Source organism: Pinus tabuliformis, chromosome 7 (genome assembly GCF_031772625.1).
Source record: "Pinus tabuliformis cultivar Carrire ecotype Pingquan chromosome 7, CPIR1, whole genome shotgun sequence".
NCBI classification, from domain to species: Eukaryota; Viridiplantae; Streptophyta; class Pinopsida; order Pinales; family Pinaceae; genus Pinus; species Pinus tabuliformis.
This window is the reverse complement of record NC_142293.1, coordinates 1,804,533,599-1,804,549,821: the sequence shown is the minus strand read 5'-3', so window position 1 is coordinate 1,804,549,821 and position 16,223 is coordinate 1,804,533,599. Positions and strand designations below refer to the sequence as shown.

Here is a 16,223-nt window from a genome sequence, read left to right as displayed (position 1 = left end):
ATGTCATATATCTCTTTTATGTGGTATCTCTTTCATGATGTCAAGGTCATGTAACGGCCTATATTGGTTTCCCCACTATGCCTGGGATGAAGATGTAATGTAATTGGTTGTCATATGAAATCTTCTGATGTATTCCCACTTAGTTGGGAGGTTGATCCCCACTTGGTTGGGTGAAGGATGTATGTATGAGTCTTTGGTGCTAGGAAGGTCACTTATGATGTATAGAGTTGTGTTCTTTCTTGTAGAACATCTTTTTGCAGATCTTGCCTTCAGTCAGGAAGAGCATGAACATCACACTTCAGTAGTATAGAGACTTGGCATGGACAGATTGGTACACTTTGGCATATACAAAGGGGGAGCACATTTGGAGATTTCAGCAGGTACTCAGGGGGAGTATGGACAACAGAATGTTTATCAAGGAAAGAAAATATCTTGGTCCACCCTTTGCCCTTGATGTCAAAAGGGGAGAGTGATTTGGTGTTGTTGCCATCAAGTCCAAAGGGGGAGATTGTTGGCATTATGATGCATGTGTTGTACTTGATGGCAACCCTCTCATTGGAAGAACATCTCAATTACATATAACTAGATCAATCTACAGATGTGACTAAATGCATGGGATGCAGGACAGCTCAAAGGAATAAGAAGATCAAGTTCTAAGTGTGACAAGTTAGCTTTTCCATTAAGTCCAAAGGGGGAGATTGTTGGCATTATGAGATAAGTGTTGTCCTTGATGGCAAACCACACTAATGACAAATCATAGTGCAGATGGTCAGCAGCAAGGAATTGATGATCAGACTATAAGAAGAAGAGAAAATGCATATACGTAGGTTCATTAAGCCCAAGTCGCGTATACACGCGGTTCGCTATATACCAAGTCGCGTATACGCAGGTTCGCTATATACAAAGTAGGGTATACACGCAGGTTCATGAACGGAAAAGAGCGTACGTGTCGGAAAGCTTACTTTTGGTCTGTGGTAGTTAGTCCTCGGTACTTGAGCCTATGCTTTTGGACCAAAGTATCTCGACAGACGTGTTGATCCCTAGTATTGAGTTGATGGTATTGTTTTACTATTATTTTGGACTGTGGTATTATGAAAGGCCTAAACCTATATAAGGAGAAGATCATTAGGCCAAAGGTAGTGAGTGAGTAATGAATATCTGATGAAACGTGAGATCCAAATGCTGGTTATGGGTTGGTGATCTGAACCATGGTTTCACTCATGTGGAGGATGATGAACTATGGAACGGGATCTCAAGGCTTGGAATGATTATCTTCGTATGGTTTGACTATGAATAGACTAGATCTATTGACGCATGCTTATTGTTATGATCTGGGTATGTTTTGATGTCTGATATAGCTGTGGAATTATAAGTTAGGATTTGCAGATCTGTACGCAGGTTGTCTTTGGCAAAAGAGCGTATACACGTAGGTTGGGTTTGTCCAAGTAACGTATACAATGTGAAGTATGATATTTGAAGATGAAGTTGGATCTGGTTATTGTTATGTTGTCTATGTTGTTGACAAGGTTTCAGTGATTCAGTATTGGGTGATTCAGAGATTGATGATGCAGGTTGTTTTATGGATCCACTATGAAAATGTATGAAACGTGGTCCCGGGAAGATCGTAGAGTTCAGTAGGCTGGTGCCTACATACTGGTAAACATATCAGCCAGTACATGAGCCAGGGGGTTGTAGCTCCCTTCCAGGAGCAGCTGGAGAACGAGTAAAGGTTGGAGCATTCTGTAGGCAGGCACCTACGTACTAGTAAATGGATCGGCTAGTACAAGAGCTAAGAGGGTTGTAGCCCTCTGCAGGTTGTAGCCTGCGTGCTCGTAAAGGATTGCACCACTACATTGTAAAAGAAGTTTCTTATTAAAGGAAGATAGAAACAAATTGCAGCAGGTGGTTTTCACCCACATTGGGTTTCCACCTTATATCATGGTGTTCATGTGTGTGCCTTATGTGTGATGATCTGTTCTGTTATACTGCACCTGTTTACTATTAATATGGTTAATAATGTTCTGGTTCATTTACTGAAGATAAGCTAACTGAATCATAAGATTACTGCATGTACGCTAGTTGCCCTTAACGAAGTCGCGTATATACGCTGATATCCTTAACTGAAGCTACGTGTATGAATCTGAGTATGAAATTGAAAAGTTTTATCTGATCTGATAATACTGATTCACCCCCCCTCTCAGTATTATTTCCAACACGTCCTTCATTTTAGGACTCTCTAAAGTATCATCATCTCCTTGCTGGTATGTTTTGTTTGTATCTTGGTTTTGTTTTTCTATAACCTACAACCTAGTCTCCATTGCCTCCATTTTATTCTCCAATAGTTCTATTTTATTTTTTATTTGTTTTTGGATCTTATCTTCAAGAGATGTTAATTTATTATCTAGCATGGCTTCTAACTCTATTTGTAGCTTGACTTCTCTATGTTTCTCTAAATACTATATATACTCATAAAGGCTCTGCAGAGTAACTCTGCTAGGTCTACCTTTGTTAATTTTTGGTAGCTGTGGCGAATTATTCATACTTGAAAATATATGACCAGATATGTATTACAAAAAGATAAGGAATGTGTGCACCTGATATCAGCAAACCAGACCGCAGATTGCACGTGCCCCAGACGAACCACAGGCCGCAGACCGGATTGGATCAAAAAAAAATATATTATCACCCTAAATTCCCTGATTTCCGAAGAAAATTTTAAAACAACGAGAACCCAAACTTAACTAGAGTTAGAAACCTAGTTTCATTCAGTCCCGGGCCTTGGCCTCCAGCCGCACGTATGAGATCTGCATCGAATATCAGAGATTGGTGATCTCCGCGCACTAAAAGTTCAATGGTCGTTGAATACGACGAAATAGAGAGAGGGGCCTATGTCAGAAAATAGTTAAAGGCTATGTGTAACTAACCCTTACTGTCATCCGCCATAAGTCCATGACTCATGGGACAGACTAGAAGTATTTTTACTGTTCCACGGGATTGTCGGTCATCCGCCAAAGAACTTAGAATAGGAATGAGTGTTCTTCCTCCTCAAGGGTTGTATCCTTGGTAAATAGAGATTCGTCGGAGTTGTAGAAGTTAGGGCTTGCTTCTCCGCACCCACGCTGGAGAAGTAATTCCACCAACTACTATATTCCTATGTTGCCTTAACATGGGACTCTAGAATTCTTCGGCTCCACCATCTTTTCCGGCTGTTCCACCACCTCAAATCCATCTCTATAGGTGTGATTGCTTATTTCTTGAGAGGGGTTAATGCACAGATCCAGATCGTATATGGAGCCATCAGTATAGTCCGTCAATTTGATAGGGTTACGCAAGATTCCATTGCAAGTCTGTTAAAGTAATGAGATTTGGGAGGAGAATGAATAGGGTTTACGTAAACCTAGGTTTCGTTTATCCTGTTTTTGTCATCGAGTTCAGCTCTTCTCTAGGGTTTATGGCGGTAGGGAAAATGGAGAGCGTCAATGGAGCTCAATGGCAGGAGCCCTCGCAAGCTTCATTTCATCAGAATATATCGTTAGGATTCGGCTCTTCTCTGTTGTAGACGATGGTGGGGTACGCTATGGCTTGCAACTTATGGGTCGCAGAGATCTGAGAATGCAGAGACTATATATATATATATATATATATATATATATATATATATATATATATATATATATATAGTAAGCATGGCTAAATTATATTATCTAAGCTAAATTTATAGTATTTATAGCCATGAGTTTCGTCTCTGTCTCAAAGCAAGGAAACCTGATAGATAACACAAGAGTACTCTGCTCCTCGAGGGGGCAACCAGAGCTTACATTGTTTTTAAAAAAGATGGAACCGTATGAGTTCCATAGGAGGGCAAGGCCTTGAAGTGTCTGGATAGTGGACTGATCAAAGATGATCATTTTAGCCCATATAATGACCTACATTTCTTTTATAATTTACATTACATTTTATTTCATTTCACTTTAATATTATTTTACATTTCATTTTTTATATAAACAATGTACAAATATATATTGTACATTTCATTTGTATATAAATATGGATGTATATTTCATTTACAATGCACACAATAATCTACATTTCCTTTATAATTTACATTTCATTTCAGTTCAATATTTAATATATATAAATCATATGCATTTTATTTATATTTATAAATAATGTAAATTCAATTTAATAAATAGTGAACAAATAAACAATGCACAAGTTATAATAAATAATGTAAAAATAATTCGTTAAATCATTCCCTCTGAAATCAAATTTCATTTAACTTCATACATTTATATTCAAAATTTCTCAATCTTCCTTTTAGAATTAAGATATGAATTACTTTCTCAATTTTTATTCTCATCCTTATATAACTCACAAAGATAAGGTTCCAATGATTTTATTCACACTAACATGAGTCCCTTGTAAAACCTAATATTTTATACTATCTCCATCCCATAATGTTAAAATCATTACATGTATATTTCAAAAGTAGCAACATAACTAAAAAGTTTACCCTTACCCTACATTCTTGAGCTTCAATCCTCTTATGAGGACCCCGAACCTACATTCTTGAGCTTCAAGCATCTGATGAGGCTTTATTGCCATGCATAACATGTAGATTAAATTTGTAGTTATAAAGGCACAGGCTCAATGACAGTTGTCATGACCAAATTCTTTATTTCATACTTCGCAACGCTGATGCCATCTCGGTATTTGTAGAGATGATAGAAAGCCCTCACAATGTCAAATGCATGTTTCTTGGAAGTGATTGGAACATTGCTATCAGGTCTCAGATACTCCCAATTTAGTTCCTTTAGTAATTTGTTGATCATGGAGTTGATATGATTGATCGCATCTTCCTCTGTTGCCTCGGGATTCTCTTCCATATAACATGATATACATGAAGATTTTTCTCCACGGCTCCTCTCAGCCTGCACTTTCCATGCCAGTAAATCGTTTATCCAAGTCTAAATCAGAACCAATCATGCAATGCAAAGAAAAACTAACCAATCATGCAATCCAAAGAAAAATTCCTTCCATTAACAGGATATACCTGGTAAGTGTGAATGTCGCCTTTTAGTCGGAGAATGGAACATGCCACATCATTGAGCCTGGAAGGAAAGTCTATTTCTTGTAGGATGTGATGAGGAAAGGGAATGCCCAACGTCAGAATGGGTTGCAATGTGCCAATGCGATAACCGAAACTAACTTTCCCATTATCCAGGTACTCCTCAAATGTTGGCAAAAAACCATTGAAAATCCACTTCGCTTCTTTCATATAAGCATCAATATAAGCCTCCAACTGCACAGGCAACAGCACAAGCAAAGCAAATGAACTAATAATCACATTACGTTCTCACAAAGAAATAGTTGTGTATGTATGCTTTATTATTGTACATACAGCCTTTCGGGCATAGCTGAGCGTGTCTCGGCCTTGAGACTTTTCTGCTTCTACTGCCATTTCGTTAACGGTTTCGTAAAGCACCATATATACTCCTTTCATATATTCTGGAAGCCACTCCGTAGCAGACGGATGCCACCTGATCATATAAACACAAATTTTGGTCAAGTAAATTAGTTCCTAAAGATTAATGGAGTGATGAAGCTTACATTCTTCTAAAATTCTTTGAATTGGTCATCCCCAGTACAACCTCTTAACTGCCGCTGTGAAGAGTTCTAGCTCATCCATCGTTCCAAAGGTGTCGTAAATATCGTCCAGAACCGTGCCAAGATGACTTATTTTGGCAAATCCAAGTCTGAACGAAGAATGTTGAGGTTCACAATCAATGCAAGATGCCAAAGTGTAATATTCCACGTGACGATGCCGAGGGAAGGTCATTTGAGAGAAAACCGAATCTTTCCACCATCTACACACAAAGTTCATAGATTTCACGTTATTTTACAGTAGACCACTCAAATCCTAGTTTGTCTTCTAAATAGATACTATCCGATGACATAATTCATCACATCACCTGGAGAGAAGTTTTAGCTCTTGCTGTTGTAGAGAGTGAAACATATTGAACTCCAACTTTGCAAGTTCTAGAAGTTTTTGGGTCTTCATATTTGGCGTCCTGGAAACAAACAAATGTAACGAACATTAATTGAAAATTTGACAGGAAATCTAAATTGTTAACACAGTTCTTTTGTGAAAAGCAACAATGTCCCTTGGCTTAATGGACAAAACAACATCAAATGGCCTAACTGTATCTGTTTATGTATCAAAGAACATATATCCATCTTCATCCAGATTTAATAAGGCTTTGGATTTCTCTCAACATAAGTGGATCCATGGAACTTTGCGAATAAAAAATGTTGTTACACGATGAAATCATGGACCTACAAATAAATGGGGTCCTGTCCAAATACGTCGATGTAGTTCCTTGCTTCCAATCTTGGCAAATTTATATGCCAACCATATTCCAGAACGTACGATATCTGCCGACAACAAAATTTAAATTGTAAAATATAGATCACAACATATCTGTAAATTAGGCTATGTCATGTTATGATGATAGTATGACCCCCTGGGCCCTCACCTCTCGTGAAAGACCGCAGACCGGACGCTTTAGTATGGCTTCTTTTAAATATATTGTAGAGAAGATTTCTGCCTCTTCCATAACTTTCTCTCCCGGAAAGGCAATTTGGGAAGCCCGAAATAAGTTGAGAACACTTCTTATATCTCCCTGTGTTTGAATGGCAGAACATGCAAACTGCCCTTTTTGTTCTCTGAAGTGTTCTAGCACATCTGCTTTTAACATATAATGTATTAGCAATAAATGTCTGCCAGTAGAAGGAAGTTCAGAGCTATCATAAAGAACTTCAAGGATTAATAGATTTTTATGTATACCTGAAGACACCGGGTATCCGTGTAGTCGAAGAGTTCGAAACCCCAAGGCAGTTGCGTTGAGATCGGCAACAACACTATCTCTTCCACACCCAATGCCTTTTTCGTTCCAATAACTATAGAAAATGGTCAACAGTAAGAGGATTTCAATATTTCTTTTAAAAGCTAATTTTTCAGATTCCTCGAAATTGAGACGAGGATAGATTTTATGTGCCCCCGAATTTCTAAATTAGGATTACATTTTTTTACAGGAAGAGAAAAAATTCTGAAGTATTGGCAAGGATTCGATGTACATTTATATACAGATCTGCAAGAATTCATAATTCATAAAAAGAAATGAATGAAAATCAAGCAGAAGGTTATGGATAGACTTAAAGATCATTGTTTCCTTCATCTGTTTGAGAAAAAAACAACAATAGAAATGTTACGGAACCAATTCAGAATAATTGGATTCAGTCACAGATTACCTTGTCATGCTCACATAGATTAGTGATCAACTTGATGCAGTTGAGGAAAAGATAACAGCTGCAGATCATGGCACTGACTGGATTTCCAACTTCATGTCAAAGTTATTTGTACTTGTAAGAATCTTCCTAATGTGAGAATATATTTACAAGAAGAATTGAATTGATTTAAAAAGATAACCAGAAGGGTGGTGATCAAAACATAACAAACAAATAAGGGTCTAGGTAAACTACCTAATATAGACAAGGACAATAATAATAAGTCAACATCATATTGAAGGAAAAAGAAGTTCAATAAAAGCAACTACTAAAATTAAATCAATAAATTTGTTTGGGAAGAATATAGAAATAAATTTGTATTTGCAGCCTTTTGTATGGTCTCAAGTAAGGCAACTAAAACATGACATGGTATCTTGTATACGGTTAACATAAATAATTGTTCAATTTAAGATGAAGGTGATGGAAATTTCTAATAATTTCGAACAAAATAGAGGAAGCAAAGTTCCTCAACTCAACACAAAGAAATGAGAGAAATCTGGACAAAGAAGATATGAAGAAAAACAATGTTTTTATTAACCATAAAAATGATAATAAAAATTACAAACTTCTTCAGAACTACAATTCTGGAATAACTAAAAACTCCATACTCTGTTTTTTAACACAGATTCGTGTTTCAGCATCTAGTAGACAGTTGCTGAAACACTAGTTTCAGCTACACAGTCTGTTGCTGAAACACACAGACAGTTGCTGAAACAGCCTGTAGAATGCATTGCTGCTCCAAAACACAACGACTTTGTTTTCTTGCTGTTTTCTCTGCTCTGCCTTCTTCTCTGTCTTTTTCTATTTCTCAAACTCTCTAATATTCTTCTAACATAAAAAAGAACTGTTGTTCATTACATTTATATTTTAAAAACATATTTGACTTTAAACAATAAAATAATAAAAATATATTCTAAAGCTTATCTGCACATTGAATGCAACAAGCGGTGATGCGTTTTGAAGAAATAAAGTTGGTTGTTGCAGGGGAATTTAATTCTAAAAATTTAATGCACAATAAAGTGCAAAATATCAAGCATGACTTTGAGGCATCCAACAGTCTGGAATATTTACAGCAAATTGGATTTTTGTCCAGCTGTTTATGTTGCAGTTGGAATTAAATTCCAACACTCTTCCTTAATTTCAACTGCTGGGTTTTTCTGCATACCTAGGGATTTCCTAAAATGATCAAAACTTTTCTTTCCCAATGGTTTTGTGAAGATGTCAGCTAACTGATCCTCTGTCCTGCAGTGTTGCAAAACAATCTCACTGTTGTTAACCAATTCACGTATGAAGTGAAATTTGGTGTCTATGTGCTTTGTCCTTTTATGAAAAACAGAGTTTTTAGACAATGCTATTGCCAAGCTATTGTCACAGTAAATGGTTGTGCCCTTTTCTTGTTCATGGCACAAATCTCTGAGAACTCTTCTCAATCACACTGCTTGGCATGCTGCCGCTGTTGCTGCCACATACTCTGCCTCTGCTATTGACAAAGACGCAACTGGTTGCTTCTTGGAAGCCCATGAGATGGCTCCCGATCCCATATGAAACACATATCCCGATGTGTTTTTCCTATCATCAACACTTCCAACCCAATCACTGTCACTGTAACCTATCAACATGAAACTTTCTGAAAAGGAGTATAAAATACCAAACCCCTTCGTTCCATTCACATACCTCAGAATCCTCTTGGCTACCTGCCAATGAGTCTCTTTCGGTCTTTCCATAAATCTGGAGATTAAACTCACAGCGTGCATAATGTGCGGCGTAGTTGCGGTCAAGTACATAAGGCTGCCAACTATTCTCTTGTACAATCTTGGATCAAAATCCTTGCTGCTGTCTTCTTTGGTCAATTTCAACCCCATTACAGTTGGAGTCACAGCTGCGTTGCTGTTCTGCATGTTAAATCTATTCAACACTGCTTCTATATATTTAACTTGAGAAATGAAAACACCATTTTCACTTTGGTCTACGTCAATTCCAAGAAAATATCTTAAGAATCCCAAGTCAGTCATTTCAAATTCACTTTTCATGACTGCTTTAAAATCAGCAATGAGAGAAACATCATTGCTAGTAAAAATCAAATCATCTACATATAAAACAACAATAAGAATCTTACCGTCATTCTCCTTTATGTAGAGTGTGGGTTCACCATCACACTTATCAAACCCATTCTCAATCAGATAAGCATCTATTCTGCTGTACCATACTCTTGGAGCTTGCTTCAGCCCATAAAGAGCCTTCTTCAGTTTGCAGACTTTATGCTCTTGGCCTTCAACTTCATAGCCTGGAGGTTGTTCAACATAAACCTCTTCTTTCAACACTCCATTCAGGTATGCAGATTTAACATCCATCTGATAAATCTTCCATTTGTGTTGTGCCACAATAGACAACACTGTTCTGACTGTTTCCATCCTTGCTACTGGTGCAAAGGTTTCATCATAGTCTTTGCCTTGTTGCTGCTTATAGCCTTTCACAACAAGTCTTGCTTTGTGCCTGCCAATCTTGCCTTCAGCATTGCTTTTGGTCTTATAGACCCACTTAACTCCAATGGCATCTTTGCCTTCAAGGAGGTCCACTAACTCCCATGTTTTACTCTTCTCAATTTCATCAATTTCTTCATTCATTGCTTCAATCCATTTATCTTCATTTACAACATCTTCAAAATGAACTGGGTCATCAACATGACAATACAAAGAGAATAATGAATTTAGACCAGTATTGTTACTTACCTCTCCTTGTTCATAAATCTCGTTCAGATTTTTGAATCTTGGTCTTCTTGGTGTGCTTGGAGTTCCATCCGAACTTGAGGGTATTTTTGATCCCTGTGGTGTGCTTGGAGAAGCACTTCTTTGACTTCTCAAGGTTGTTCAAATTCCAGCTTGTGGTGTGGTTTGTTGTACTTATTATGGTGGTGGAGGAGCCACCAAGGAAGGATTATTTGCTGCTATCCCTTCCTCTTCTTCTTCGTGAGACACAATTGTCTTCACATTCACTGTCTTTTCTAAGCTTCCATCCCAAGCTTCATCTTCAATGAATTGCACGTCTCTGCTTACTATCAATTTCTTGGTGGATGGATTATAGAGTTTGTATGCTTTTGACTCTTCACAATAGCCAATAAAGACACACTTTTCCCCCTTATTGTCAAGCTTCTTCCTTAGCTGATCCGGTACATGTCCATATTCTACACAACCGAATACTCTCATGTGAGTGACAGTTTGCTTTTGACCACCTCCATGCTTCTTCTGGTATTTTGTTCATGACAGCTTTAGTTGGGCATCTATTCAAGATGTAAACTACGCAAGTGACAGCTTCTACCCAATACTCATGCGGCAAGTGTTTTGCCTTCAGCATACTTCTGGCCATGTCAATAATGGTCCTATTCTTCCTTTCGGCAACACCGTTTTGTTGAGGTGTATACCTCGCGGTGAACTGCTTTTGTATGCCATTCTCTCTGCAAAAACGCAGAAAGTCTTTGGAGATGTACTATCCTCCTCTATTTGTTCTGAGCAGTTTGATATAATGCCCACACTACTTCTCAACAAGAGTTTTGAAGTGACGGAATTTCTCAGACACTTCACTCTTCTGTTTCAGCATATACACCCATGTCTTTTTGGTGTAATCATCAATGAAAGTTAAAACATATTTATTTCCGGCAAATGATGGTATTTGCATCGGTCCACACACATCAGAGTGAACAATTTCCAACGGTGCTTTTGCCCTTATACTCTTTCTTGCTGGAAAGCTTTATTTGTGTTGCTTGCCCAAGATGCAGCCTTCACAAACGTTGTCCGGTTTCTCAATCAATGGAAATCCCTTTACCATTGCCTTTCTGTGCAACAGATTCAAGCCTCCGAAATTGAGATGTCCAAATCTAAAGTGCCACAACCAATTCTCATCTTTCACTTGTTCCTGAAAGACTTCTTGTGTTACAGCTGCAATAGTTCTTCCTTCCTTCAAATCTGCCCTGAGTTTGAGAGGAAACATTCTGTTGCTGGTCATCTACACCTGTGCAATGATCTTCTTACTTGGAGGTATGTCTCTGATTGTACACATATCATCTTTGAAGAACACATTGTAACCTTTGTTAATGAGTTGTCCAATGCTCAAAAGATTACATTTCAGACCAGGTACATAGTATACCTCTGGCACAATCATCTGTTATCCATTTCTTGCTTGGATACTAACTCTGTCCTTACCCTTGACAGATATCTTACTATCAGTTCCTGTTATTAGCTCAGATTTCACATTTTCATCCAGATTGGCAAACATTGCAATATTTTCAGTGATGTGTTTACTGCAACCTAAGTCTAAGAACAAAAAATCTTCTTGTTTGTCTTGTGCAATGTTACATGTCAACAACACAATCTTTGGATTCTTATCTTCTTCATTTGCAAAATTAGCATTCTGCTTACTATTCATGTCATTTTGTTTTTTCTTACATTCATTCGCATAGTGCCCATATTTCTTACAATAATGACATTGGACTTGGGATTTGTCATACCTTTGTCCATGAGCTTGCTGTTTGCTTCAACCTTCATCTTGATTCTAATTGCAGCTCCTTCCGCTTGTGCTTGTAGGATTATTTCTGCCTTTTTTTTTGCTTCTTCCACGACCTCTGTTATTTTCTCTACCTCGACCTTTTCCTTGGCCAAAAGACATCTAAGTCTTGAATGCTTGCTTAAAAGAGGAATCTGTTCCTCTACTCAATCTGTGTTCATGAGACATAAGAGAAGCACTCAGTTCTATTGCTACTACAATAGTTTCAAACTTTGAGGGTAAAATTCTCAAGATCTTCTTTACAATTATTCTTTCTTCAAGAATCTCACCATGAGATCTTATATGGGTTATCAACCCAATAACTTGAGTGAAGAATGAATCTATTGTATCAAATTCCTTCATGTTGAGTGTTTCAAAGTATCTCATCAACATCTGCAACTTTGCAGTCTTCACCTTCTCCATGCCTTGACAGGCAGTCGCTCTTCAACTGGTCTCTTTCTGCTACTGTCAAAGCAGCCAATGCTGTTGCATCTGCAGGTTCAGCATAGTCAGTTTCAACCAGCTCCCATATTCCTTGAGAAGCAAACAATGCTTTCATTGTTATGGACCAATAACTGTGATTTTTCCCATTAAACTGTAGCAGTTGGGAATTTGTCAAACGAGTTCTAGCATCTGCCATCTTAACCTGTATAAGTAAAGAAGAGATACTGATTGTATAATTAAAACAAGAAAAAAACTTTCTCTGGTGGAGAAAATCTGCGCAATAAGCTTCTTACGGCTCCTACAGTGAAAAACAAACTCTGTTTTTTACTCACTTAGTGCCTAGACCAGCCTTGATACCATCATGGAAATTTCTGATAATTTCGAACAAAACAGAGGAAGCAAAGTTCCTCAACTCAACACAAAGAAATGAGAGAAATCTGGACAAAGAAGATATGGAGAAAAGCTCTGTTTTTATTAACCATAAAAATGACAATAAAAATTACAAACTTCTTCAGAACTACAGTTCTGGAATAACTAAAAACTCCATACTCTGTTTTTACAAACTCTGTTTTTTAACACAGATTCGTGTTTCAGCATCTAGCAGACAGTTGCTGAAACACCAGTTTCAGCCACACAGTCTGTTGCTGAAACACACAGACAGTTGCTGAAACAGCCTGTAGAATGCATTGCTGCTCCAAAACACAGCGACTCTGTTTTCTTGTTGTTTTCTCTGCTCTGCCTTCTTCTCTGTCTTTTTCTATTTCTCAAACTCTCTAACATTCTTCTAACATAAAAAAGAATTGTTGTTCATTACATTTATATGTTAAAAACATATTTGACTTTAAACAATAAAATAATAAAAATATCTTCTAAAGCTTATCTGCGTATTGAATGCAGCAAACGGTGATGCCTTTTGAAGAAATGAAGTCGGTTGTTGCAGGGGAATTTAATTCTGAAAAATTAATGCACAGTAATGTGCAAAATAGCAAGCACGACTTTGACGCATCCAACAGTCTGGAATATCTACAGCAAATCGGATTTCTGTCCAGATGTTTATGTTGCCGTTGGAATTAAATTCGAACATAAGGATATTATTATCTTATATATATGAATAAGCATGAGTATGAAGATTCATATTCTTACTGATTAGTCGAGGATCTGCAGTGTATCGAGGATCTGCAGTGTATCAAGTTGTTTTGAGACATAGTTTTGTGGGATGGACATATTAGAAGAAAAGCTATGTAAATGAAAACTTTCCTTTTAATGAAAATGAGGTTTTTTATTTTTATTTTGAAAAACAAAAAAGAGAATAAGTATGAGGATTGCAGTGGAACAAATATTGTAGAAAATATATGAAGATGGGAAGGTGGAAAACACTGGAAAAATATATGAGGATATGGAAAGGGTATATAAAGAAAAGAGAATGGATGGATTTAAAAAATATAAGACAAGTTTATTGAGTTGGAGGAATTGTTGGAATGATTATTTTAAGTCTAATTATGTGGATGATTATTTTATGTCGAATTGTCTGGATTTATTTTTTGTTGGAATCTTGGTAATTTTTTTTCAACAAATCTTATGCAAGGAATGTTTAAATCATGTGTTTGAAAGTGGAAATAGATTCAGTACCATCAAAATCCTTTAGAGCACTCAAAATATTGAAGTTTAACAACTATAACTTGGATTTACAAAAATCTCTACTAGAAAATTTTACAAATTTTTTCTAGATTTTAAAAATAAAGATAAAAATCGGACTTGAATTGAAAAAGGAGTTACAGTTCACAGGTGAGTACTGCACGTGGAGACTACACTCAAACAAAGAGAACTTTCTCTGTACACTCTACATTCATCAAATGAGCAATTACATCATTAAGTGCATTACTAGAATTCAGGAAGTTGCAACCAAACTCCTAAACTCTAGGAACAAATCCTAAACAAAAGAGATACTTTACAATTTGTGTAACCATTTCTCCATTAATACAAAATAATATTAATTATTTTCAACTAATAAATATGACATAGTATATCAGTTTATTAGTTGAGCAAAATAAATATACAATTGCTTAATTGACCAAAATAAATATACAATTGACATACTGGAAAAAAAGCCTGCGGGAAATTTATGAAGTATAAATAAATAATGATGACAACGCTGCGATGACTTACCTGTAAACATAATCCAGAGCTGATTTTATTTCGCTTTTGAAATGCCTATCGATTCCCAAACGTTCAATGCTATCGACTATAGAGAGGCGCATAAGGAGATCATTGCAGGGAGTGATTAATTCTTCGTCTTTAACCGAGATTGAATTGATCATCTCTTTTACTTCTCCAATAAGTTTCTGAGCACGTTCATGGTACGAAGTTGTCTGACCCACCCATATACATTCAGTAATGTAAATAAAAGAATTTCAATTGTGAGTGAAGAAAGAATGCACGAAAGAAAAACTTCAAAGATGAAAATTACCCCATAAGGCGTTGAGAGGGACTGTATGAAATTATGGTCCCAGAGGTTGGAATGATGATTGGCTATGCGTCTCTGTATACCATCATCGGATATTGTCCGACACATTCGGATCGAAGTTGCGATCGTTCTGCGGACGCCCTTAACCTCACTAGGACTGACCAACGATTTGTGCACGCGCCATCTGGGAGCCAGCGGTGCGATAGAGACGAGAGCCATTCCTACTCGATATGATATGATATATGATATGATACACTAAAAAGTGAGGCAGCTCAAAATAATGAACTGAAATTCTGCGAGATCCACCTTACCTTCGTTACTTATTTATAGGTAAATATCCAGCAGTGAGCAAATTATTGGTATATATGATCAAATATTACGCATTGTGTAAGTGAATCAATTATTGGTATATATGCAAATGAGCCAATGATTTATTGTCCTTTTTATCATATCCATGGGATATCTCAAAAGGCAAAAACAGTAAACCTATCATATCCATTGGATATCTCATATTTCCAAAAACAGTAAACAGTAAACCAAGAACATCGCAAACGTAACAGGATGTACGGCTTTCTGTAACTTTACCATGGCGTGATGTCTAAGCGGAAAAATGTAATCTCTTTACACACAAAGTCAAAATGTGCGTAGTTTCGCAACCCTTATTTGTGACGTCATCGATGTTTACGATGTCAAAGTTTCTGTCGCAGTTGGAAGAATAGTGTATTTCATTTTCTGCATTTTTGCTTTTTCGTACATTTAAGTGTGATTCACGACTAAGCCACATGGTTGGTCGAATCTCTTTCTATCGCACTCCGGATGAATCGTGTATTTCAAGTTACTATATACACAGAAATAAAAAAATTTAAAAATTTATGAAGCCTTACCATAAACGCTCTCAGCTCTTGATTAAATAGAATATCATGTTATTGTTGAAAGTGTCTTGTTTTTCTGTTCCCATTTTTTTATCCTTTCTCAGAACATTAACAGGTAAATTGATAAAAATTAATCTTTAAGTAAAAAAATACAATCATTAGAACCCATCATCCAAATTATCGTGTGGCATCTCCTTCTGTCGTAGTCTTCGACCGAACAGCGCTGTAAAATCTGACGAATCGCTTATCGCATATCCACTGACCAGCTCAGTAACCCTCCAAGTATTCTTTTTTTCGGAGGGCTAAAAGTCTCTATTGTCACCCGAATCTTTAAATAAATAAATAAATAGAATACACCAATCACCCGAATCTTTTTTAGGAGGGCTAAAAAGTCTATCTTGTACTGTCAGTGGTCACTTCAAGAACAAATGACAAAGGGTTTCGTATATATTTTGAACACAAACATATTAAGTTACATTGAAAAAAACCAAAAAAGGCATAATAAGTCTCACATCAGGAGGTTGTTGAAAAATTAATATGTCAAAAATGACAAAGGGTTT

General features: G+C 36.8%; 1 protein-coding gene across 1 annotated transcript; it reads right to left on the bottom strand.

The window, feature by feature from the left end:
• Nucleotides 1–4,380: 4,380 nt before the first annotated feature.
• LOC149255566 ((R)-linalool synthase 1, chloroplastic-like) lies at nt 4,381–15,010 on the bottom strand. Its single transcript, XM_089457250.1, has 10 exons — nt 14,795–15,010; nt 14,494–14,696; nt 6,848–6,960; nt 6,537–6,745; nt 6,341–6,435; nt 5,973–6,071; nt 5,652–5,867; nt 5,402–5,540; nt 5,054–5,302; nt 4,381–4,931 (listed from the first exon to the last, which is right to left on the bottom strand). Exons 1-10 carry the CDS (start codon nt 15,008–15,010, stop codon nt 4,632–4,634), a joined length of 1,839 nt encoding a protein of 612 aa, XP_089313376.1. The 3' UTR covers nt 4,381–4,631.
• Nucleotides 15,011–16,223: the final 1,213 nt, after the last annotated feature.